Genomic DNA, 26,047 nt, shown 5'->3' with positions numbered 1-26,047 from the left:
AACTGTTCATCATCATTTATTTCTGTACAAAAGTCGTCAAAGAAATTCAAAGAGTTTCATCACTTTACAAGCCCAAGCCACATATACAACACATCCATTTGATGTACAGTTAAAACAAGCCACTATATCATATGAGTCATATGCATGTATGCTATGAGTGTCTGGGATCAATCTTTTAAAATGGAGCTCTGTTTCTTACATATAGTATACATACAGGACAGTAATAACATTACAACTTAAAAGATGTCCCTTGTAAATTTGGATCAACTGTGTCTGTACAATAAATAAGTATAAAATATATCTCTTAGGAATCTGTGGATTTTAAAAACACACGAAACTTACAAAACACTAAATTACTGCAACGACCTCCGAAAAAAGACCAGCTATTTCGGCAATGGGAGGGGGAACCTTTTTCATGCCAGATTGGAACAAAGATTTCCTTGTCGCTTTGAAAGGGGAAATTGCACATTTTAAACTCCCTGATTACACATTCATTAGATAATTTCATCTTTTTTTTCATTGTTATATTGTTACGGGCCTCTTGCTGGTTTACTACAAAAACACAGACAATTGGATCACAAACACTGAAAAAAATAAACATCACAATATCAAGTGAGCGAGAGCTTGGAATGAAACAGAACACGTCAACAACCACTGGTCTGGATCCAAAGCAAGGAATGTTTGGATTCTTCTCTTTTCTTTCATTAAACAGAAAATCAAAAGGGTAAAACTACTCAACTTCTACATGTGTCACACGTCACAGACCTGCAGGGGAGGGATGCTCACTGACGCATGTCCGGTATACATGTGTTTGATCAGCTGGCTCCACTGATATCTGCTCCCTCATATTCATTTAGCTTTGCATTTGCATCATAATCTGCCGAGCAACTATGGCTGACATTGTGGAGGTCCACTGAAGAATTGGTAGTTACTATCGAGATACTATCTTACAACTTAGTATCAAACTAGTATCAACAACCAGGAGAGAAAAATGATCATAGTAAAATTAATTATCGAATAATTCAGGTAACTGTGACACAGTAAACTAGCCAACCCAGTCTTCTATGAAGCACAATTATACACAAGTCTTTGTAATAGCAATATATGTTGACTTCCTCTGTTAAGATGCAGGAAGTAATGAAATAAACAATCAGAGACAGGTAATAGTTCAAGTTTGTGTGTTTACACTGGTGTGACTGCTGTCAAATGACCAGAACGGACTGAAACTGCTTTAAGATGTTTTTCATCCAACTGCTTTTCTTGTAATGTAAAGAAGGAACCTCTTTAGCAGAGGGCTAAAAGTGAAGAACTTTACCCTGACCACTGAAAGACAATAAGACCCTTGGGTATGTAAAAGCCATGCAAAAAGCCTCCTACTCCTCCACCCAGACTGAAAAACATACAAACAATCCGTTTGTAGTCCTTTTGTTTTAGCTTTGCATTTCAGTATCATTTTGCAGGCCAACCACAATATTCATAGACACAACAAATACGTTTTTATAGTTGTAGTACTTTTGTAATGCCTTGCATTTTGTGGTTGTTTGCTTGAATTTCCAACAAGAAATATTGTTGTAATATACAATAGTAACTCCCACTTGATTCAGAGGCTCTGGCTCTTGACCTCTGTGACCCCTTGTGCCTCTGTGCCTGATTTATTCCTTCAATAATCCATCCATGACCATGATCTTCCCCTTTAGTTAACAAAATAACTTGATACATAATCTTTGGTTTCCAAACATGTATACACAGTAGGAAAGCTTTCCAACCAAAACCACTGGAACTGAATATTTTGCAGATCAGTTGACTGTAACTTTGTGGGTGGTATGAGGTTTTCCTCACAATGTTTTCTCCATCCCATCCATTATCGATATGCTATATCCTTTGAGGGTCGCGGGGGAACTGGAGCCAATCCCAGCGGATATGTTTAAAGTTCATACAAAATATTTGCATTTGATTGTTAGAGCCTCTGCTTTCATCTGTAACAGAGTTTGCTACTGGTTGGACAACATATCCTAAAACCTTTTTACATCTCACTGGGGAACCAATCAGGAGGGCCTTTTTATATCCTCATGAAGTGGATGGAGCTTGTGCATTACGCTTGGCTGGAGTGGGGTGGCCAAGCATAATGCACATAATGAAAGACCAAGATACGCAGCTGCTTTGCAATGTATCATACAGTTAGTTAGCCTCACAAATCCTATGGTTACTTTAGTTGGCAAGCTAACATTATGTAAACATTGTAATGTTAGTGACAGTGTCCTTTCAGAAATGGAACCAGGTCACTCAAATCATATAATGTCTGTAAAGCAACAACCATGATTCTTCAAACCCCATCGGTTGTTCTGAGCCATTATTGCTACAGAGCTGAAGACTCCCAATATGGCTACCGCGGGGTGTGTCGTCACTTTGAAGTGCTCTACTGATGGTGGGTGTCTTATGCAGATACAGTTCATCATGGGCCACCAAACCTAAAGACAAAACACCACTTGATCCTGGACCAATAGCTTGGAGCAGCTGATTCTTCAGTGCTGGCAGTGTGCATGTGTGTGTAAGTGTGTTGGTGCATCTGTATGTTTTGGGGGATATGTGTATCAGTATTTGGGGGCTACATAGTCTCTCGGCTCTCTTGTCATGCCCCTCATAGTTTCCTCTTGTGCACCACAGGGACAGGCAGGACCTGATGGATCTTGGCTCGGTCAGCGTCCACCTCCAGATGGACCCAGTCAGGGTGGAAGGAGCCCTTGAACCCCACAAATGCCAACTTATCTGCAGGGAGGCAAAATAACATTAAAGTAAGAGAAAAAATCTGAGCACCGGGTGTTTTTTCAGCCATTCCCTGCCACACATTAACCTCTAAACAGCACAGGGGTATCATGTGGGGGGGTGCACTTCATAATGTTACAAAATATACATCATACAGGCTGGTTACTACAAAAATATTGTAGCTTTGCCTATAGTTTTACAATTTACATTTTACGCATTTTGATAAGGAACCAACTCAAGTATCTACGACTCTCCTGGTGTACTGACTGAAAAGAGAACCCCATATGCTCCACTTGATCATATTTATCTCAGAAGCCCTTGCTACAGATGTAGGTGGTTACCTTTCAATTTGATGCTTTTGTCTGCTCCAAGTCTCTCCAGGACTTTAGTCCAGGATCCTCTGATAATCAGACGGCCCTTAGACGTCATGAGAACGATGGAGCTAGAGAGAAAGCACATCTTCATGTGTAGCTGACAGTAGCTGCTTGTCTCTTTTGAGCTCCACATGTATACTGTATACTGTGTGATGAAAGTCATGTCAAATTACATTTAGTGTAGCTGGACAACAGTTTCTTACCCATCTCTCAGGCCACTGATGTAGTTGTCTATCTGTGCCGGGATGCCCTGCAGGATTGAGTTCCTGAAGCCTTTGCTCTCCACTACCTTCCCATCATGCCCGTCAATTACTGTCAGCTGCACCCCATCCTCTGCTTGGTACAACTTCCTACCATTCACCTGGGACAACAGAGTCAGCACGTCACACTACAGCTCTGACAGCACTGCACACGTAAGTAAAATCAGAAACTCAGCAGAACTGAGTTTTTCCTCTCCACAGTCGCCAAAGTGCTGCTCATTGTGGGAACTGTTGGGTTTCTCTACAAACAATGTTAACGTCTTGACCTTAAATGTACAGTGCCTTGAGATAGTGTATATTATGATTTGGCGCTATATAAATACAATTGAATTGAATTGAACTGCCATTAAATCACACAGATCATATGTAACATATAAGTCCTTTATCAAAATGGATTGATTGTGTAGTAAATTACTACTGCAAAAAAACAACATATCAACCAGTGTAACAGTTTTTAGGTGAGAGCTAGTTGAGATCAAGTCAAAGACGAAGAAAGTAAAGTCATCTGACAGATCCCTTTATTTTCAAGTTTGTGAATTGGAAATGAAGGACTCGCACACTTTTATCAGTTTGTCCTAACTGTTTCTTGGTTTGTTTACTCAAGCAAGTTTATAATTTATGCAGTTATCCACGCATGAAGCAATCAAACCAATAGCTGTTCAGTAAACCACAACCAGTGGTCAACACCCACCGTTGGACTGCATGAGACAAAACATACCTCAGTATAGGCAAAGTCCTCCTTGATGTGGAAGAAGCGAGTGTTGTAGGACTCCAGTTTGACCTCTAGGAAGTGCTCTGGTGAGTGCTGCAAAAGAAATAAGCAAAGAGCATCAATTAACATACAGAGAGAATTTTTAAAGTTAGTTCTCACTCTCTGCAATTACAGAGCTAAACAAATGATACGAGATGATCACAGTTTAGAATAAGATTATATTTGTACCCTGCATTTGACAGATGTAAGTCACTGATCCACATGTTCTGGCTATGTCCCAACCTGGAGGGGTATTGGAAAGCTCTTTCTATAGTATTAACGGTTAAAACCGGACCCTTGACACACACCTGCGGCTTCGGTTTGACCTCTAATTTGATCTTACATGTTTCTTACTTTTCAATTCATTTCATGTCACTAAGTGCCTTGAATTACAATGGTCTTTAATTGTGTTATTCTTGGTTTGTGTGTGTAAATTGTGAAATTCAATAAAAAGGACTTTGAAAGAAAGAATAAGATTTAATTGTAATGATTGCTGTGAGGAAATTAAGGCCGCAGGAGATTCAGCAACTGCATAAAACCAAGTGAAATATGATGTATTAAAATAAAGATACAGCCAATAGACCATTAATTACAGTGGAATGCATTTCTTAAAAACAGGGTATGTGCATAAAAATTCCAGAATCCGAGTTAAAGTATGTAAACAGGCTGTGCAAAAATAAATAAACATATATATATATATATATATATATATATATATATATCATAAATTCACAATCCAAGTATTCAATGTGAATTTGAAATATTTAGTTATTAACACAGTATGTATCAAATGACAAAATAATGGAAAAACTGTACAGTATGCCCACACAAATGTATTCCCCACCTTGGGGGAAAGGTTAATATGTAACACACAGATCTACTTTCTCTGGCTATGTCTTCTCTGTTTGTTTTAGAGCATATTTTAAGACTTTAATGATCACCTTCAAAGTTATTATTTGTATATATTTATATATTCTGCTGAGATAAATTTAGTAGCGATGAATCGTCTTACACAGCAGAAAGTGTTTTAAATTTGTTTATTAAGATTTTTTAATTAATGTATTTTGTTCTCCGTTTTTTTGCTCCCAAAACAAATAATTTGGATACCTCTGTTTTAGAATATAATACACACACAAATCCACCACCACTGTGTCTCACCAGCCTGGCGTTAGGTATCTTTCTGGGCATAGGTACATCCACAACGGGCATCTCAGCGTGTCTGGGGTAGGCCTGGGCCATGCAGTTGCTGGCTGGACTGCCTTTAGGGATGATGGCTGTGATCTTCACCCTCTCACAACCCTTGCCGGAGCAGAAGGCAAACTGCTCCCTGTCGTTATGGGCCTTTACCTTCAGGAACAGCAGGCTGCAATCCACATAGTAAATTTATGCATCGTACATTTCCTCTGATAACTGGCAACCATAGAAAATACAGTGACATGGTGAAACTCACATTTATCTTGGCTAACATATATGGTGAGTGGAAATAGAAGGACATAAAGTCATTTAAAATGGCTGCTGAGCTCCTGAGAAGTCAGAGGACCAGACATTTTATTTTGAATAGAAATACATAATTTGTTGAGTTGTAAATATCCATCACAGCTTACTGACCCACTTCCTGCCTCCTATAACTGTACTTACTGCACTGAAGCAGTAATCAAGTGTGCCAACTTTCCGTTTGACCTTCAAATGAAGTGATTTAGATTACTGGGATAAACTGTTGCTTTGTTAAGACCCTTTCTGGTCATTTAACTTTTGTTTCTTGACCTGTTGTAGACCAGATCTCATCAAAATCGATGTAGGAATAACTACTGAATCCTCATGTATTAAAGTAGACTTCTTTCACAAGTTGGTCTAGAGTTGTGTTGTGTGTCTCACCCTGTGTCTTCCTCCCAGTAGTAGTATCCTCTGATCAGGTGGGAATGGTTGATCTTCTCTCTCTGTGTCGTCCTCACAAAGACACCAGTCTTGCGGGTCTGTTTGGTCAGGCGGTTGTGGATATCGGAGATGATGGTGAAGTTGGTGCTTTGTGGGTAGCAGAGGCCAACATTGATCCAGTCATTTCTGACACACACAACAAAAGAGTCACAAAAATAACGATTTAATTTCACAGTAAAACCTGTCCTCAGATCCAAAAGTAACATCACACATGATTATTCCTACCTTCATCTCATCATGTAAAATATCTTGTGACTTGGAAAAAGAGCTGGACAAATGAGTTGATCATTTGATCGATAGTAAACAACTGACCTGACTTAAAGAAGAACAATAGAAAACGTTGTGGTTTTAGTGTCTGCAGGATTGACAGCTTTTAGCATTGCTGGGTTTCAATTGTTAGCTGGACAAAAATAAATGTCACCATTGATCTAGCGCAAACAAATTGTAATCACTCCTGTGGCTAATAGATTTTAATTGTTTAACTTAACTTTGAGTTTAATAAAAGAATTGAAATCAAGTTCAAATACTAAAATATCCTGTATACTACAGTACTAGATCACGAAAATAAGATAGTTGTAGCTTGCAATGGAAGGATGCATTTCTCAGCTGCGTTTGAAGGAGCCTTTGAAATGGGACAGCCTAGTCGGACCGCTGCAGTTTCCAGTGAGTTTCACCAATGATAGCAGGCACAATGTTGAGCCACACAAATACGTCACCAAACATACGTCCTTGTGTCTGGTTGTGAAGATCCAGACATGTGTGACATGAAGCCTCACATTTAATAACGAGCATTACTGCTTAAGTCTGTGCATGGTAATCCACATGTAGTGTTACCAATTAACAAACATTTCTCTCCAGCAACATGTGGAGTATGGACAGGGCCGATCAAAAAGACAGGCACTGCAGTATCTAGATCTACCGCAGATACTGAAAGAAAGGAGGTAAGTTTGATTAAAAAAGTACGGTTACTGTTATGCTTTTGTCCATGACAAACTGTTGGGACATTTTGGCAAATCCTCACTTTCTGACACACCTTCAAAAGGGTGTTTGAGGGTGAAGACTTGGCCTAATGGTTCAAATTAGAATTACGGTCAGGTGAGGGTTTCTTAGGGTTGGAGTTAGGCATTAAGTTATGATGGTTATGGTTCAGGTAGGGGGCTAGGGAAAGCATAATGCCAATAAGTGTCCTAACAAAGACAGAGTTACAAATGTGTGTGTGCGTGTGTGTGTGTGTGTGTGTGTGTGTGTGTGTGTGTGTGTGTGTGTGTGTGTGTGTGTGTATGCATATGTGTGTGTACTGCAATTGGAAGAGAAAGTCTCAAATAGCTTTTAAACATGTCATTAAAGCTTTATTCAGAAGAAAGGCTTTAATAACTTAATTGTACTCAACCAATCTCCCCCCAAATCCACGATCAGTTAGTATACCCTTAAAAAAAGACAGCAGCTGTTTTCAAAAATAAACAAGTCATATTTCAGCTCTTTCTGCAGAGAATCAATCTCACTTGCTGTATTCGTGCACGAACTGTAGATGGGGTCACTGGTGTATGCACCATCAATGGAAATATACTGTTTTGGTTCTACACTGTCCATGTCTCAGGGTGGACTCAGGCCATAGGGAATAGCTGACGTGCTTGAAATGACGATCTTCCTTTATGCAGCTTAAATAGCCGAGGGCCACACTGTTTGAAAGGAGGAGCACAAAGTGAGACTCGCCTTTCTGTGGTCAACCCTTGTAAATAACAGGAGTGAGAGGAATGAGCTAACGGCCTCCATCAGATTACTTTCCTCATCTGAGTGGCCTCAGGAGCTGCCCTGCCATTTACAGAAGTCCTTTAAGGAGGGATCAGTGAGGAAAACAAAATGAATCTTCTCAGCTAACTTCCCCTGCCATCACCCACAACACTTTCTTATGTTTATGTGTTCTCTCCCTGTATTTTCTCTTTATAACGGGGTAGCAATTCAACCACATCATGAAAGATGAACTCATCAGTATACTTCAAACAAAAGGCTTTTCAGAGTCTAAGACACCCCTTCGCTTTCCGTATTGGAATTCTGGAAACAAGAGTTTTGCTCATGTTACACAGAAACTATATGGAGTGAGTGAGTAAGCAAGGTTTGAACTTCTCTCTATGCCAGAACAGGGCGGCTGTGACTCAGGAGACAGAGTGGGTTGTCCACTAAGTGTCCTTGGGCGAGACACTGAACCCTAGATTACCCCTGATGACTGTGCCACAGTGTGTGAGTGATATGTGACAGAGAAAGTGCTGCGCATAGATGAAGTGTATGAATATGCGTGTTAATGAATGAATGGAAAACTGTACTGTAGCATGATTTGAATGGGAATCTATTATGGAAGAGTGCTATATAAATACAGAGGATTTCCATAAATACTTGTGAATTCATACATAGTCAGACAACACTTGTCTGACCAGACAATTTGATTTGTTTAAGTTATATCAATTCAGACAATCTGACTTTGAATGACAAACTTGGCAGATGTGCTACTGAAAAACCAGGAAGTGCAATGTTGACCAGGAAATTGTTTGGATGAGAAAGTCAAAAATACAGACAAATAATCTATATAAGCCCTCCAACCATGACTGACAGAGAGTTGTATGACAATTGTGCCATGGATTGTGTTCAGGACTTGACATTATGTGATAATAAATTATGTGATAATAAATTATGATAAATGTTGGACTGAGCAGAAGGAAGCAATGTGAAGAATGATTATAACACTTTCATCTGCCATTGAGGGAAGTGGACGGTTGTGTGCAGGCCACCAGAGTTTAACCACTGACTGTGACCGTGGTTTGTCTTGCATACCACAATCGTTGATTTCACAATGCCTTGTGATAGCCGTGCCAAGCGGGAGCTGGGTGTGCCCGCGGGCTTTACACTACAGCTCCCTCTGGCCTCACAAAACACTTGACACAACTTTTTCCCACACAAGCAGTTGTACCGCCCCAACACCTGTAACCAAACTTTGATGTGTGGAATTGGTGGAGTTCTCCTTTTAATGTCTCAGCATACTTCAGAGAAATAGATCGTATGATGTCATCTGAGCACATGTAAACACGGAAGTGCTTAGCTCTCTTCTAAATGATCCCTCTGAAATGTGGGGTGAAAGGCCTGACTCCTCCTGGCTACAATCCTAAAGCCTGTTGGATCTCTCTCCAAGTATTTTGTGTTTTGCATGTCTTTGTAGGCAGATGTGATTAATCATACAAATGGGATTAATGGCTCATACATTTTCCCCCTCACAAACAGGTAGGTTTTTGCTTCTTAGTTCAGAGCTTGGTAAATAGTCAGGCTTGGAAAGTTGTTTGATACTGCATGTGACAGTTGTGGGGAACACTACATGAGTGAAACAGCAAAGACCCTGAACAAGAGACAGCATCTTGAATCTACCGTGAATCTTCCTCTGTGTCTGAAAGGTGCTTTATAAATAACATTGCCATTTACATAACACCAGACCAAAATCCAGCATCCACTGGAAAAAGGTTAAAGGTCAGCAGGAGACAGTAAATGGCTGGAGAAAGATGAGGGTGTCCACATCTGACAATAGTCCATGTTTGATCAGGGAAGTTTGCATCCACCCACAACCATAACAACCTGTTATCTAAGAAGTGTGCTCCATGACATTTGACACAGCTCCAATTACTGAATGAGACACCGTTGTCTTCTACCTCTCGACCTCCTTTTCCCTCTCCTGGTGTCTGCTCCAGTGCCTCTCCAATAACAGTGTGATGGAGGAGCTGAGAGTAAAGTACAAGCTGTAAATCACATCATGGATGGTTGATGGAAAAATATGAAGTCCAGGGGCTACTCTCTGTGTACAAAGTACCAGGCTTGTAAACAGGTCAGATGCTGTTCTAGAACTAGCAGATTCAAAAAGGTGAATTGGTGTCTGGAGCAGCGTGAGCAGCGTGAGCATTAGTTAGCAGTGGTGCAGCAGCATCAGTGTGTGTGTGAACACAGGATGCGTTCAAGCAGAGTTGTTGGCTATTTGCATTTTGGCAGGATGTAAAATAGGAAATAGACGTGAAGCTCAAAGATATGCTTCAGACCACATTTCTGATGCGCAGTTTAAGGAAAAAGGAAAATGACCTGAGCAGACCTTAGACTGTATATAAAGATGGACAATATCACAATTCCCAAAAATGAAGCCAAAATATGTGGACTGCCCCCTGGTTGCTGGTTGTAGTTTCGGTCATAAACCCCGCCCTCTACATGTTACCAGATGGCACTAAACTAAAACGTAAAAAGTCAAGATGGAAGCACCCATACACTTTGGCTTCATTTTTGTACAATAGGAGGAAGTTGGGACACCATCTTAATATCCGGTCATTGGTGCAGACAGCTAGCAATAAAGAGATTCCACACATCTGAAGGACAACTTAAATACGTTTCTGTAGATGCACTGTTTGATCCAGACTGAGTTTAAGTCGACAACTTCATTTTGGCAAACAAGGTTGTAAATAGACACAATATATGTCACACCTACTCCACTGCCAAATGTTCCTATGTCCCACACAAACTTTCCCACATAAAATATTTGCATTTCTGTAGGTTATCATTTCGTAGACAACACACAAAAAATTGTGCAGCCAGGATAATGTGTGACCACGTTATTGATTGTGTGCCTATTAGTAAGTATCTTGTGTGCAATGATAATAATGACAATAAAAATACAATAATAATACAAACCACCCACAAAATCATTCCTATTTCACAGCATCATTATCAAGATAACTTGTGGGTGCAATTTTCCACAAGTAATTATTTAAAATGTCATGGCACTTTAGTTCAGCTTAGTGTTTTTAACTGTAATTTACATGCTGTGGTATCTGGACTGACGATAAGAGAACTGATCCAAACCTCATTTTTATATTCTGTACTTATATCAACCAATCAATCAAATTGTATTTGTATAGCCCATATTCACAAATCACAATTTGTCTCATAGGGCTTAGAGACAAATATGTGGCCATAAACCTTTAAAAAAAAAACTTGGGTATGGACAGAGAGCTGTTCTCATTCCAAATATTCTGCTCAAATTTAAATGACTACAGGCAAGTGTGCTGTAGTCATTTAAATTTGAGCTACATCACACCAGGGAGGAAAAGTCAATTTTCCCAACAGTCAAGCATTACATTGCTGATGACATTACTTTGCTGAACTGGTTTGTGGTACTTTTGACAGGAATATGAGAATGTGGTTATTTTAGAAACCAAAGTGACAGGACGATATTCAGAGATATCAGAGATATTTAAAGTTTAGTTTGATATCTGATTTCTAATAGTAGCTGTCGTGTGTGCATCCTCTATTTTCTGTCTTAAGTGCATATGTGTGGGTGTGTGAGTGTGTGCTTTAAGTATAAAAGTAATGAGCTATTGAGTCTTACTTATTAAAGGTCCCGTGTGTAAGATTAAGTGAAAGGGATCTATTGGTAGAAATTGAATATAAAAAAATCTTAGTGATGTTTTCACTAGTGTGTTTCATCTAAGTTGTACAAATTGTTGTTTTCTTTACTCTAGAATGAGCCCTTTACCCTTAAATATTTTATATTTATTCTGAGCAGGTCCTCTCTGCAGAGGCCGCCATGTTTTTTACAGTAGCCCAAACTGGACAAACTAATCATCTTTTGAGTTTTTATGACAACTGAAGGCTACCACAGGTTCTCTGTCATGTTTGGAAGGGGAGGCTGAGGTGAGGGGTATTCAGCTGCAACATGAAACTTCACCACTAGGTGTCACTAAATCTTACAAACTCAACCTTTAAGTCATGTTGAACAAAAATCCTTGATAAATAAACTAAATGTTTCTCCTCTGGTCTAACAAGGGTGAAGGTGGTTGTTTTTCATGAGTGTGTGTTGTGTGCTGTCACAGGTGCGGCTCATGTGTCCACTGACTTGTTGAAGTTGATGAGCCAGATGGTGACCTCAGCAGGCGCCGCCTGGTCCCAGTGTATAGTGTAGCCTTTGGCCAGTGTGATCACAGGCTGGAACTGCTGGTAGTGTTTTCTCTTCCCCAGGGCGCCCTCTAGCATCAGGGGCCGATCAGGATACTCATCCCTCACCATGTGCATGTTCAGGTTGGCAGGGTTACGTGTCTGCACATAGATCTGAAGAGAACACAACCATTGAGTCAGAGGGCTGCTGTGAGCTAAGGATCCCTGGTGTACCTTTTATTAGATCCATTTAGCCATTTAGACCTAATACAACTTAACCATGTGAACTGAAAAACATATATTGCTAAACGGTGATAAACAGGTAACAATTAGAATTTGCGTTTAAGTAAAAAATTTAAGTTATTTAAAGCTGAGTTCACAGCACTAAGTGCCGCTAATTTTCATGTGGCGTCATTCACACTGCAGGATCATTCCTGTTTATTAACACAACAGGCGAGTACTCGAGGAGGAGGACTACTGGCTGATGTGACTAGTTGCTGCATTGTGATGTGGAAACACCAGAGAAGCCAGTGCCTTTGTGTGTGTGTGTCCACAAAACAGCAGTGGATGGTAGAGATGGTTGCATGCTCAGATCTCGCGCAATTGTAGCATGTACAAGATATAAGACGCCCTCTGAGGTGCTAAAGAGACTCCCTATCACTAGGCCAGTGCCAGCTGGTTAGCTTCAGTAAAAGAAAGACAGTGCCAGAAATAGAAGTAAAACAACAGATAACATTAAGGTCACTTTTCAACACCTACGGCAACAGTAAAGATTGATGCTGAACTTGCAACATTTCTTCTAGAAACAGCTGTTCATGCTAACATGGCTATGTAGCAATAGCAAAAACGTACATATAGCTCCCTTAAATTAATTAGTTAATACTCATTAAATGTTTGAATGTAACAAGTGCTTGGCCTAGCTGAGTGCTTATACAACCACACTGTAATGTTTTATGCGAGACTGTCATTTTTAAAAGAGGAAACCTGAAATCATAAGCAATAAAACAATATTGAGATTAATATATTTGTTTCAGTCTTTGTGCTAAACTAGGCAAAATATGTCCTGCGACACTCTGTTAGCAAATTTCCCAAAACACATTGAATGCACTGAATATCAGAAATAACATATTTTTTAAACATAATTAATTAATCTCCTTATTTGCTCAAGAGCTGTTTTAGCATTGCTAATTTTTCCAAACACCAGAAATCAATGATATAATTATACAATATTTAAAGAAGTTTTAAGGAAAGTTTATCAACAGAATCAACAATCAACAATAGCCCAAGCCCTTATGAACAATTCAAATGGTAAGATATGCATGATTGATTCTCATTTCACACAGAACACATACTATTCTGGACTTATTTGTGTTTTCACAGAACTATGATTGGGATTTTAAGATGCATGTAATCAACTAATGCCAGACAGGGTGTAACAGAAAGTAGATTTGTGTTTGAGGAGGCTGATGTGATGTGATAAGTGAGTTTGACCCCTGATTACAACCCCTACCTGTGCATAATGACCGCTGCAGATCGCAGCCTTCCAGTCAGGCACGTCGATGCAGTCAGGGTGACGGAGCAGCCAATTGTCCTCTTTAACCAGGAAGGCTCCGGGATACTCGCTGACTGAGCCATCAATATCATGGAACACTGTTGTCTTGTCCCCGTCCATCTGCAGCTTATTAAACCAGGGACCCGGTTCCCCAAAAAACACCCGAGACGTGATCTACAGTGGAGAGAAATGATGATAGGCATTCATGTGAAGCTCCCAGTGAGTACTTTGTGCACATATGTAGGTTTTCAAATTTCTATACTTCTCCAATTGTTCAAAAATTGTTTTATCTTTTAAAGATAGAGTGAGCTTGATCTGGATTTCAGCTAGTACAGTTTACAGAACATAAGATTCTCTGGCGTTGATAAAAGTTCAGAGTACACTTCCCACAAGGCACTTTTACAGAGAATGGAGTCCAGTTGCCACATCCTATATTACCTTGCTTTTCCAATGTCCATTATTTTTTTTCCATTTTTTTAATATGAAAAAAATCCTAAGGGTTACTCAGTCCACGTGTTTTGTGTATTTCACACAAATGGTGACTTACAGGTACGTGGTCAAAGGTGATGTCAGTGACGTTATTGTTGGGGCAGCTCTGCCACGAATTGTTGAGCCTGAAGCCAAAGGCACTGGTGTGCCTTCCGGACAGAGCTGTGTATTTCCGAAATGTACAGTTCTGCACGTTGATGGGTCCGTCATAAATCTGCATGCCCCGGATTGGAAAATCACTACAAGGAAAGACAGATCCCACAAACACACACACACACACACACACACACACACACACACACACACACACACACACACACACACACACACACACACACACACACACACACACATACACACATACACACATACACACATACACACCATCAACTGAAAGAAGCCACCAATCAATAATACTGGGCCAATCAATCTTTTAAGATCAACAATGGATCAAATTATACACATTCATTTGATCCATTGTTCACCTACAATGATTGATTAGTAGAGCTGTAACTATACCTCAGGTACCACGATACTTCCAGTAGGAAAAGGCAGTGTCAGGTTTGGAAATACAATGTCAACATTCAGTCTGATGCTTTCAAGGTCAGACACAGGTAAGTACTGGTACAGGGAAAAAAGCACCATCGTGTGTGCACGACTCTCTGCCATGGATGGTGATGAGAATCTTTGTTCTATCTAGTGGCCTCTATCAACTGTTAAACACTGCACAGCGTGAGAGCACTTTATCAATGATCATCTGGTTCCATCAAAGAATGTCAGTCTAAAGAGGAAGCATCCAAACGAAAGCCCCACATATGGAATTCTATTTCTCCCACACAATAAAGGAATCTCTAATAATACTGCTGGTGAGACATTCCCTCTTTACTCTGCCAAGTGGGCCAGGGCACAGGGCTGATTTCTAGAATACCATGTCTGCTCTCACACATACCAGCCAGCATTAAGCTTCAACTGCACCCAAAATACTTGGACTTAAAAAGTGGCTGTCAAATCACTCTGCTCTTTAACGCCGAACAGCAGCTGTGGTAAGATTCCAGCTAAAAAGGACACAGGTTTTCAGTGTTTTCATGCAACATTTTTCCATTTCCCATCCATATATGATGTTTTATTAGTATTATAGCATTTTATAGTGTGTTTCAAACTCATAGTTTACATATGAGTTGAGATATGAGCAGCATATTTAGCATATTCTAGCTAAACATGTCTCTTCTAACTGACATTATTCAAGCTGAGCATGTCCACCACTCCTTACTCCAACTTTCAAGCTTACAATGGTTGTGTACTTGATATTGAAAATGTTCTGATTAGTATGGTTTTGGTGATATGCAGATCAAATATATATGACATCGAGATTTTTCCAGTGGGTCACCAATATACCATACCAGGATCACAGTGTCCTTGACAACAAAGTCATTATACGGTCAGGACCTACTTAGCATACTGACATGCTTTTAAAACTACAATGGCACTCAGTAAAGTGCATACATGCCAAAAGCACCAACAGTCTCCATGTCTCGAAATGTTAAAGATAGAAAAAAAATATTCCTGGATCAATAAAATAGTTTCCGTAGTTTTAGTGTAATCCTGCTTACAAACAAACTGCACTGAGACATAACCACCTTGGCAGAGGACTCTGCCAAGTTTCTATGGGCTACCAACAATATTTGTGGTTGCAGATTAGGCAGATGAGAGTTTGTGGGTAAAAACTAAAACAAAGACTTAAAGAGACAATGAGCGTTACTTACACACCGCGTGGCAAGGTCCTGCCAGTGGGATCAGAGCCCCCAGGGCCCCAGATCTGGTTGTCAGGGAGGTGCATCCCACGGTTATCACTTTCACCCACAAACAGTGAGTTCTTCACCTGCTGACGAGAGCCATCATCATCTGGAAAAGTCCCTCCACTGCACACACAGAAGGGAGAGTTAGAGGCTGAAAGAACCAGCAGTGGCACTAGAGATAGTAGATGTAGGAGAAGTATCATTGTTGTAAAGATAGTTAAATTGCCTAAACGGTCCGATAGTGGGAAATCCCTTTATGATCAAGACATTGCCACTGTTCTTTACAAGAAGGGCCACAGCAGACTGCATCTACCGAAGAGACTCTGGGGCACTCCTGAAGACCTTCTATGACTCTGTGGTGGCAAAGCCATCTTCTTTGGTGTGGCTTATAGGGCAGCAACATCTCATTTGCTGACAGGCAGGACTTGAATGACTCACTAGAATTTTTTTTAACCTGGGAAACCCCCCTTGACCCAGTGGAGGTGACAGAGGAGAATAAGAGCTAAGCTGTCATCTCTGATAGACAACCGGTCCCATACCCTGCAGGACCGCACCACAGCACTGGGCAGGCTCCTTCAGTGAGAGACTGATTTACCCAAAGTGATTAAAGGTATTGCAGGTTGTTCCTTCCTGCAGCTGTTAGACTGTACAACCGGCTCTGCTACCAGTCGACCATATGCACCAATTCTTTGACTGCACTATAAACTCAGGTTTATAGGTCATTTAACTGTGCAATACTAATTTCTATCTGTGCGATTTAATGGTTACTCAATGGCTTTGTGACACTGTACACAAATATGCTCACACTATATATTGTGTTTACAATCTGTACGTTATTTCTATTCTACTTTTATATTGCCTTGTGTTAATATTGTATGTTAACTTATTTATTACTTCCAATGATGGCTGACTTCTCTGTTGAGGGACTATTAAAGTATTATCTATTTTATTCAAGTGAACAAAAACTGTGATTGTGTTTCCTTGTGGAGTAAATATTTGTTTCACACAATCTGTGACAAATGTCATCTGAGATATTAACTATAAGAAAGTCTGTTTTAATAGAACAAACAGATTCAGACAGACAGGACACAACAGGAGAACAGTGTAAATGAGTTAACAGAGGCTGAGGTGCCATGACAGTTATTACTGTGCTGCTGAGTTCATGAGGAGCAAAAATAAAAATATAAAGAAAAGGAAGTAATGAGTCCATGGACACGCATCACAAAGCCAGTTTGGTAGACATGAATGAACTTTCTTTACTTTGTGAGTGTGGATGTTTGGGGTTATGGTCTTATTACCTATCTTCACAGGGAAAATCAAAATATTAAGGGAGAGAGAGAGAGAGAGCGAGAGCAAGAGCGAGGGAGAGAGAGAGAGAGAGAGAGAGAGAGAGAGAGAGAGAGAGAGAGAGAGAGAGAGACAACAGACAACACAATAAATGAGCAAAAACAAATATAAGGAGACTGGTTTACCTTGCCAGAGTGAGGCCTATACCATTATCAGCAAATCTAAAAAGAGAAAAAGAGAATATTAATGCTGCAACAGTATCAGTCACACACACAGAGCCTGAGTCTGAGGGAGATAAAAAAGTTATTATTAGATAGGAATTAATTTCTTACTTTCTTCTCTGTCATCAAATGTGGAGAAAAAAAACGGAACCGAATTTGAAACTCTTCAGCCGAAAGTTGACAACAAACATACACTCAGTGATCACTTTATTAGGAACATAACACTTGCACTGACACTGACTGTTCTACCACATCCCAAAGGTTCTACTGGGTTCACATCTGGTGACAGAGGAGGTCACTGAAGTTCACTGAACTCACTGTCATGTTCATGAAACCAGTTTGAGACTTTTACTTTGTGACATGGAGCATTAACCTGCTGGAAGTGTCCATTAGAAGATGGTAAACTGTGAAACTTAAATCATGATTGATTTGTATTAAAACCCAGCATGTGTCAAAAAAACATTAATTACATCACACCACCACCAACAGGTTGGACTGTGGACACAGGGCAGGTTGTCTCTATGGATTCATGCTGTTGACTCCAGGTGGTGCCTCTACCATCTGCAGCCTCAGCAGAAATCCAGACTCATCAGACCAGGCTACGTTGTTTAGTCTTCAACTGTCCAGTGTTGGTGAGTCTGTGTCACTGCAGCCTCACTCTTCTGTTGTTGGCTGACAGGAGAGGAGCCTGATGTGGTCTCTGCTGCTGTAGAACCATCCACCTCCAGGTTCAACATGTTGTTTATTCTGAGGGGCTTCTCTGGTCACCACAGTTGTAAAGAGGCTTATCTGAGTTACTGTAACCTCTCTGTCAGCTCCAGATGAGTCTGATCGTTCTCCTCTGAACGCTCTCATCCACACTGAGCTGCAGATCACTGGATGCCCATGGATCAGTAGTTTAGAAATACTCAAACCAACAATCATGTCACACTGTAAATTTTCCTCCATTCTGATGTTTGATTTAAACATAAACTAAATCTCCTGACTTTTATCTCCAGGATTGTGTGTACACTGCACTGCTGTCACATTATTGGCTGATTGGATACATATGTGAATAAACAGTTGCCCAGATGTTCCTAATAAAGTGCTCACTGAGTGTATGGTTTCTAACATGTTTTGTGATTTGTTGTGTTTTGTGTTTTGTGTTTTGGATCCCTATGTTCTTGCAGTACTCACTGGCAGTCATCCAGCCACACATCTCCTCCCCTCAGCCAGGCTCCGTGGTCCTGGTTCTTATAGGCCACAAAGTGGTGGATGAGAGCGGGGACTCTGGGTTTGAAGGGGTCAGCACCCTGGTGGGGGCCGTACCTAAACAATTCAACGGCACATGCAACACCACAAATATTCACAGAGGGGGACAAGAATGTTTGCATTGGATGATATTTTCTTTTGTGCAATATTCAGGGCAACTCTTAACTTTAATGATTATGTCTGCAGAAAAATCTTTTCTCGCTTTAAGTAAAAATCCTTCAGATGTCAGTCAAGTGTATTTTGATAATTAATAATCCTATTGTTTCAGTTTAAAGTGACACTTGATGTGTTTGTGATGCAGAGGAGGAGCAGCTGGTGTATATGTATCTACAGAGCAATTAAAAAAACAGGGCTGAGAGGCGCATTGTTTATATAAAGAAAACTGGGAGGCAGTCAACAATGCTGTCCAGCACTGTAATGCTGAACAAACAATACAATGTTGTCTCCTGCAATATATGAAATTCAAGCATACGCCAGCTTTTCTTTTCCAAATAACATCAACTCTATTGCAGGAATGGCTTCCAGTGAATCCCTTGTATGTGACTCAGAGCTGTTATCTATTGTCCATGTTTCAAGTTTTCAACTAATTCATTAGCTCATTTCAAATATCTTATAATAATGGTAATAACAATAATGAATGTGGGTCTAATGAGTTGATGCCACTGCTAGAGAGGCTGCTCAGCTCTCAGTCCTACAGACAGAACAATGATTTGATTCTTCTGTCATTTCCAGGCCAGGTCATGCTCATAATCCTCATTTTAGACATGTAGGTTTACCTTCAGCTGTCTGCGCTGTCTCCACTCTATTTGTTTTTGTTTGTTTAGTTTTTGTCAGCAGGATTATAAGAGATTTCCTGGAAAATTTGCAGAAGGATGGGACATGTCCGATGGAAGAGCCCATTAAATCTTGGCACAAGGGCTGATCCAGGAATGTTTTTATCAAATTCTTTAACATTTGCAAACTATTTTAATTGATATCTCAGAGTATAATTCATGGATTTACATTTATGAGTGTGTGCCATTTGTTGCAGCTCCAAATAGAAATTTGGTTCTAGTGAATTTAGATGTGGTTTCATAAGGCGACTGTTGGGCATTGGTGGAGTGTGCACTCTACTAAGTGTCACTCTAGTTTTCTCTTAAATCAATATTGAAACTTCTCAGACTTAACTAAAGTGGTCTTAAATCCAGCCCTGACAACAGAATACAATTTGATTCCAGCAGCAGAGTCAAACTAAGGATTCTAACTCTGATAGGTTTAACTGTTACATTTAATCTTTTCAAATTATTTCAGCAGGACAAAATAGAACAGCAGTCAAAAGTCCAGTCAGGACCAGAAATACATCTGCTGAGAACGTTTTCTGACGAAGACAAGATGTTCCCATTTGGAGGAGCATCACTGAGCTGAAGAGGGAGCTGTGTGTCAGGTCAGGATAACACACTGGTTCTTTCACACGCTTGGTACACAGGCTGGTGTTCTACTATTTTACTTGAGCTGATTTCAACGGGAGTAATCTCACTTGTGTTTGAGTGATATTTAAAGTGACTCTCCCTACTGTTGTTCTATATTTGTTGGTTACAAAACATCAACAGGAAACACAACAGTTACATAGTGCAGCAGATCCATCATGCTGAATTACACTGGGTGTGATGTGACTTCAGTTTGTCATACAGGGTGTTGTTCATAGGCTGAGGAGACTGACCTGGCTCCAATCAGAGAGAGGAAGGGTCTCTTGTCCTTGTCATTAGCCTGGGTGGTCTTTACTCCATTATCGAGGATCATTCCAGCCTGGAACATAAAGAATAAGATCTATATGTTGAAAGCAGTATGGGCACTACAAGATACTGGTGAACATATGACACTAAACACACACAATAGAGTTCAATGTAAGAAAGGTTAGGTTATTATTAGTATCATCATCATCATAATTAACTGTTGCTGCCATCATTAATTACATGTTTAAATCTATAAATATCCTTCAAATTCTTTTCATTATAACAACCAGTCTGACAGAGCTTAAATATGATGGTTACATAGTCTCTGCCCCCCTCTTCTCCTCTCTCTTCTCCACCCATCTCCCCTCTCCTCCCCATTTCCCCCTGCTCATCCCAATCGGACGAGGAAGATGGCCGCCCACATTGGGTCTGGTTCTGTTCGAGGTTTCTTCCAGCTATTGAGGGAGTTTTCTCTCCACAGTCTCCAAAGTGCTGCTCATTGTGGGAACTGTTGGGTTTCTCTATTCATTTTTAAAGTCTTGACCTTCTATGTAAAGTGCCATGAGATAATGTATATTGTGATTTGGCGCTATACAAATAAAACTGAATTGAATTGAATAGGTCGTCAAGCTGTTTATTGCGAACCATATATTTTATTACAAGGCGATCTCTAGTGGCTGTAGTAAATATAACGGCAGCAATGGAAAAAGCCAGGGGACAAAGTTCGCATTAGGGAGGAGGAGGTTATGGAGGATGGATGGGCTGATATACCACAGGAGTTTTATAGGAGACCACTGTTTGTTTCCCATGTGGAACCAATAATCAATGTTTTTTTCTTTTATCCACAACCTTAACCTCATATCGTTTATGTAACCATGACAACAAACATCCTCTATCCTTTAAGAATGTATTTTAACCCACGGTATGATCCCTTCTCAAACCTAACCAAGCAGTTCTGTGTCTGCACACAACCACGTCTTTCTTTGCATCTTTATTATTGTCTCCATGGTGATGTTTGCTGATTTTTGAGAGTAGAGACAAATGGCCTATATGGTCGTATGGATTGGAGGACTGCTGGTTGCAGACTTTGTTCATGTTACCCTATGGGTTTCAACAAAACCTTCTCTCTATTTGAAATGAATATAAAAAAATATGAACTAACCAAACCAAACTTTCCAACTGAAGTCACACTGTGGTCATAGCAATTATTACGTAATGACCGACCTTTTAGTTGTGCTGAAAACATAGTGTTACTTCCTCCTCTCATGCAGGAAGAGAGTGTGAGTGTCATTGTGAAGCTTGTTTATTTGCTTCTTCAACCGATTAATCAGGCTCAGTAGCTGAGGACTTACACGTAGCTTGTATGGTCCAGTTCAGCATCAGGTCCGAATTAGCAGCAGTGGATGACATCAGTTGCATCTGTTCTTATTTATATTATTAGTCTTGACTATCCTACAATTCCTGTGCCCTGAAAATGTCTGTGGTAGGTTCAATAAAGCTGCCATTAAACCTGGACCTACTGACCTTTTGCTTAAATAATTCCTGACTTTAAATTGAAAGAGTGTACTGTCTTTTTATCACCTGCCCAAAGCCGGACATACAAGAGCAAAAGTATACAGTATAAGTAAACAATACCTTTGTATGCCTGACGTATATGGTACTATTGTAGTACCTGGCTACATCATAGACTGTACATAAAGATGGATGCTGATGTTCTCAACTTCCTCCTGCCGTACAAAAAGCTAAAATATCCTGGATCCAGGTACCGCAGGGGGCAGCAGGGTTTAAATAAATATCATGTCAAATTCCTTCAAACTTGAATGACACCCCTAATACCTCACTAATTTAAAATCAGGATAAATATACCAAATCAGTTTTTGTCTAAGACATCACTTCAAATTTCAAAACCAGGCTGGAAACATTCTATACAACTTCCAAGTAAAATGAAAACAGTAATACTGATAAAAGCAATCCTCAGCCAGTGTGTTGCATCTAAACATAGACCCCATCACTGAGCTGCTTCTGTGAATGCCCAACCTGCAGCCCTGACATGACCTTTTCTCTCACAAACATCCTGGGGTTGGAGGTTGACATGAGTTATGCCCCCATTAGGATCATCCAAATTCTAAGCGAAGAAGGGAATGAAAGAGAGCGGCAGTAGAGAAAAGAGATCACAGTTGGGGGCAGAGAGAGGAGGGAGATAACAATAACACTTCCTCTCCACCAGCGCCTCATAAATCTCTGCTGGAGCTGTGCTATGCTTGTTGCCGCAGGCGCCTCTAAACTCTCTGCTGTGCTCTCCATCTCATCCCTCTGCTTTGGCTCTCCTCTCGCTCTCCTCTCGCTCTGCTTTGGCTCTCCTCTCGCTCTCCTCTCGCTCTCCTCTCGCTCTCCTCTCGCTCTCTCACCTGCCCTCAATTTTTGTTATGCCCACTGCTCACCTATTGCTCTTCCTCTCTTTGTTACACAGCAGGTCACATGTGACACTGTGAAATCTTTCTCATTTCCTACATGTTGATTAATTACAGATTTATTCAAAACAAATACTGGAAATAATGAGTAAATAATGAATCACTATGCTGTTAAAGCTGCTGGTTGTCAGCCCTGGTAACACATTCGAAAAAAACGCACCAATAAACCAGTAAAAAACAGTCTCAGGTCACTGTGATATAATGACTTATAGTTACACAGAAGGAAGGAAAAAAACATTGGTAATTCTATGAACACTGGCTCTAGTTGTATTGTCATTCTTTCTGTGAGATGTTTATTGAACCTGCGTCTAAATAATGGTTCAGAGGCCTTTCCACAATGTAATAATGCACTTCCATGAAGTTGGGGACCTCGTACGGTACAGAAGAATGCACACAGCTAAAGCACAAACTACCGGTGTTATGGCAAGTTACGTAACACTGGCTGGTATGACTGCTAACGACCCACAATAAAATGGTTTCTGTACACTCAAAGGAGAAAAAAAGAAGAAGGAAGCAAAGTTAAATGGGACTTAATACACCTTCTAAAATATGACCAATTATACTTTCCTTTATAAAGAGAATAAGAAATAAAGGCCTGCTTCAAAAAGAAGCCTGCCTCAAATTAAAGCCTCTTATCTTTGCAGTTGAGGTAAATACACATGTCCCTGGTCACAGTTCCTTTTTTTTACCTGCAGCTACGTTCATGCTCAGACTCACCCTGTGGTTGGAATGTGCTCTGTTGTTGATGAACTGGCCCATAGGAGTGTGTTCTGTGTGTCCAGGGGAGTACAGCCCCTCTGAGGGGCCGGTGGGCACATGGTGGAAGATGAACCAGAAGCCTGTCTCCTGAGACACACACACACACACACACACACACACACACACACACACACACACACACACACACACACACACACACACACACACACATTTGTATTTTTGAAGAGAAGCATGCAAATACTCCAGTAAAACGCTTGCAGCAAATGAACTTCATGAACTGAATCCAAAAAGTAACAAATAAACAGTAATGTGGTGTGTGAAAAATTCACTCATAAAGTCTCAAAACTTCAATGATTCATTAAACCTTAAGCTTTTTGGTAACGCCTGAGCTACCGAGGATCTGAAAGTGAAGCCAAGTGATTCCTTCATAGCAGGGCAGGGTGTAAAATTAGAAATATTTCCGGCCTGACATTTCTTCAGTCTGAAATGTCATGAAGAAATTGCAGGCAAGACGAACTGTGAAAATCAAGACAAGATCTGGAGGATCAAGAGAACTTTGAGATAAAACTGTGCCGGACAGAGAGGAAAATATTAAAAACCCTGCACATTAGTGGAAGGGAGCTCAGGATACTGTGGCTGACACAGGAGTCGTGCTTCACTGTTCCATTGTGCAGAACTGATGAGACAGAGTCATCAGAGGGAAACCTTACCTGCTACCTCATCACAGACATCAACACCCTGAAGTCTGGACAGAAACGTGTTGACAAACCAGTCAGAGGGAAGCTAGTGTTTTGGACAGATGAGATCTAAACTGAGCTCTTTGACTACAGACTACAGTGCTTGGAGAAAAAAGCTGCATTTATTGAAAAGAACATCTTACTACCTGTGAATCACTTTACTTAGGGGTTGTGCAACACTGCATGGACAGAGAGGAGAAATAATTTCACTAAAATGCAAAGATGCAAATGACCTGTAAAGAAAAGATTCTGGCTTCTACAGCAATGATCCAAAACCTCCGAATCTGCAGGAGCTACTCGATGAAACACCATTGGAACATTTGTCTGATTTGAACATAACTGAATATCTGTGGATTCATCCAAAGCTCATCAAGAGAACGGAGCCCGAACCCTTGCACATTTTTAATGTCTGTCTGTTCTGGGGGTGCACAACTTTCGAACACACACAAAGAGACAGTCAGTTTAAGGGAAATTGTGGAGCAAAGATTCATGTAGAGGTTTACTCATATAAAAAGCACATTCACATTTCCAAACACATAACTACAGCCCCGGCTGTACCACTCTGCATGTCAGCCTGCCTGTTTTGTTGTTGTTCTTCGCACGTACATGAATGCAAATGAGAAAAGTTATTACATTGGAGAGAATGAATGAGATTCTATTCTGCCTGGCGTATCCTTGTGAAATCCCAGGAGCATGATCATAATTGGCACTCTATCATAGTGAAAGTGCGGCAGTGCTTCTGTCTGTTGTCTGCTTGATTCTGAAGTTAATAGGAGTATACAGCCATTAATCTGACCTGGCAACGTAGTAATGAGACAGACCTCCACCTAGGGAGATATTGAGAGTGTAGCGTAAGATGGGGAGAGGAGGGTGAGGAGAGTGAAAAGCTGGAGAGAGAAACTCACCTCTGAGCCTGCAGCAGCACAGTTGATGAGGTTGTTATTGGGGTTGGCGATCCAGAAAGTTGAAGTCGCACTATAAAAGAGGGAGTGTGTTGGGAAGGAAAGAGAGACAAAGAGCTTGGTTATTGGATTTCACACTAATAATTTGAACCGGTGATGTAGTGTGAACACTGGCTCTCACAAGACAGCAGCTGTAACGAGGCAGCGACTGACAGCAGTGCAGCGCACAGATTCTGTTCCATGTAAAAAAGATTCAGGGAATATTTCATCTTGATATAAAAACTACATCGGTTTCATGACAATTGATATAAATCAGCTCATCCTCTAACCATGGAACTCAAGTGTCATAAATAAATTGTAAATAAAAACCTTTAAGGCACAACCTTATTGAAAACCTTTTTTTTAACAGACAGACGGACAGACCAAGTTTTATTCTTTTCTTAGCTTTTGAAAGTGGTTCCCTGATATTCAGTGCCAATACAAATGAATCAAATAAAAAATACAGTGGTTATGTACACTGCATGTGGCTGTGTTGTGTTCTGGTAACAACAATGGCTCTGTCTAATCTCTGGTTACTGTATCTAAGCAGTCTGACCTTCAGTTGAAACGATGAAGACGGTTGTACATAATAACAGTCTTCATCTGTTATTATGTACAACCGTCTCACTCTTATGTACAAGCGATTATTTTACTTGACACATAATATTCATCCTGTGTGGACAGAATGTTCGCATTTTTTAATTTAATTTAATTTATTTTTTATTTTAACTTTTTTATATTTATTCTATTGTCCTGTTTATATTTATTTATTCTCTTGTCTGCCTCATTCTGACCAGCCTGCTGTAACAAGTGAATTTCCCCAATGTGTGGATAA

General features: G+C 40.3%; 1 protein-coding gene across 3 annotated transcripts in view; it reads right to left on the bottom strand.

Annotated features, from left to right (window-relative positions):
• Positions 1–26,047, bottom strand: part of cemip (cell migration inducing hyaluronidase 1) — a 154,827-nt gene continuing 128,780 nt past the window's right edge. For all 3 annotated transcript variants that reach the window (XM_034581646.1, XM_034581647.1, XM_034581648.1), the window contains 15 exons: positions 25,177–25,246; positions 23,532–23,660; positions 20,331–20,416; positions 18,557–18,688; positions 17,345–17,380; positions 15,840–15,995; positions 14,135–14,315; positions 13,546–13,761; positions 11,998–12,209; positions 6,024–6,209; positions 5,307–5,511; positions 4,116–4,202; positions 3,341–3,498; positions 3,105–3,205; positions 1–2,766 (listed from right to left, as the gene is read on the bottom strand). In XM_034581646.1, the coding sequence (XP_034437537.1) occupies positions 2,639–2,766; positions 3,105–3,205; positions 3,341–3,498; positions 4,116–4,202; positions 5,307–5,511; positions 6,024–6,209; positions 11,998–12,209; positions 13,546–13,761; positions 14,135–14,315; positions 15,840–15,995; positions 17,345–17,380; positions 18,557–18,688; positions 20,331–20,416; positions 23,532–23,660; positions 25,177–25,246 (2,083 nt within the window). In that variant the 3' untranslated portion in view covers positions 1–2,638. The remainder of the gene's footprint in view (positions 2,767–3,104; positions 3,206–3,340; positions 3,499–4,115; positions 4,203–5,306; positions 5,512–6,023; positions 6,210–11,997; positions 12,210–13,545; positions 13,762–14,134; positions 14,316–15,839; positions 15,996–17,344; positions 17,381–18,556; positions 18,689–20,330; positions 20,417–23,531; positions 23,661–25,176; positions 25,247–26,047) is intronic.

Source organism: Hippoglossus hippoglossus, chromosome 3, assembly GCF_009819705.1.
Source record: "Hippoglossus hippoglossus isolate fHipHip1 chromosome 3, fHipHip1.pri, whole genome shotgun sequence".
Lineage (NCBI taxonomy): Eukaryota > Metazoa > Chordata > Actinopteri > Pleuronectiformes > Pleuronectidae > Hippoglossus > Hippoglossus hippoglossus.
Note: the sequence above shows the minus strand (reverse complement) of the source record. Positions and strands in the feature narration are given on the sequence as shown.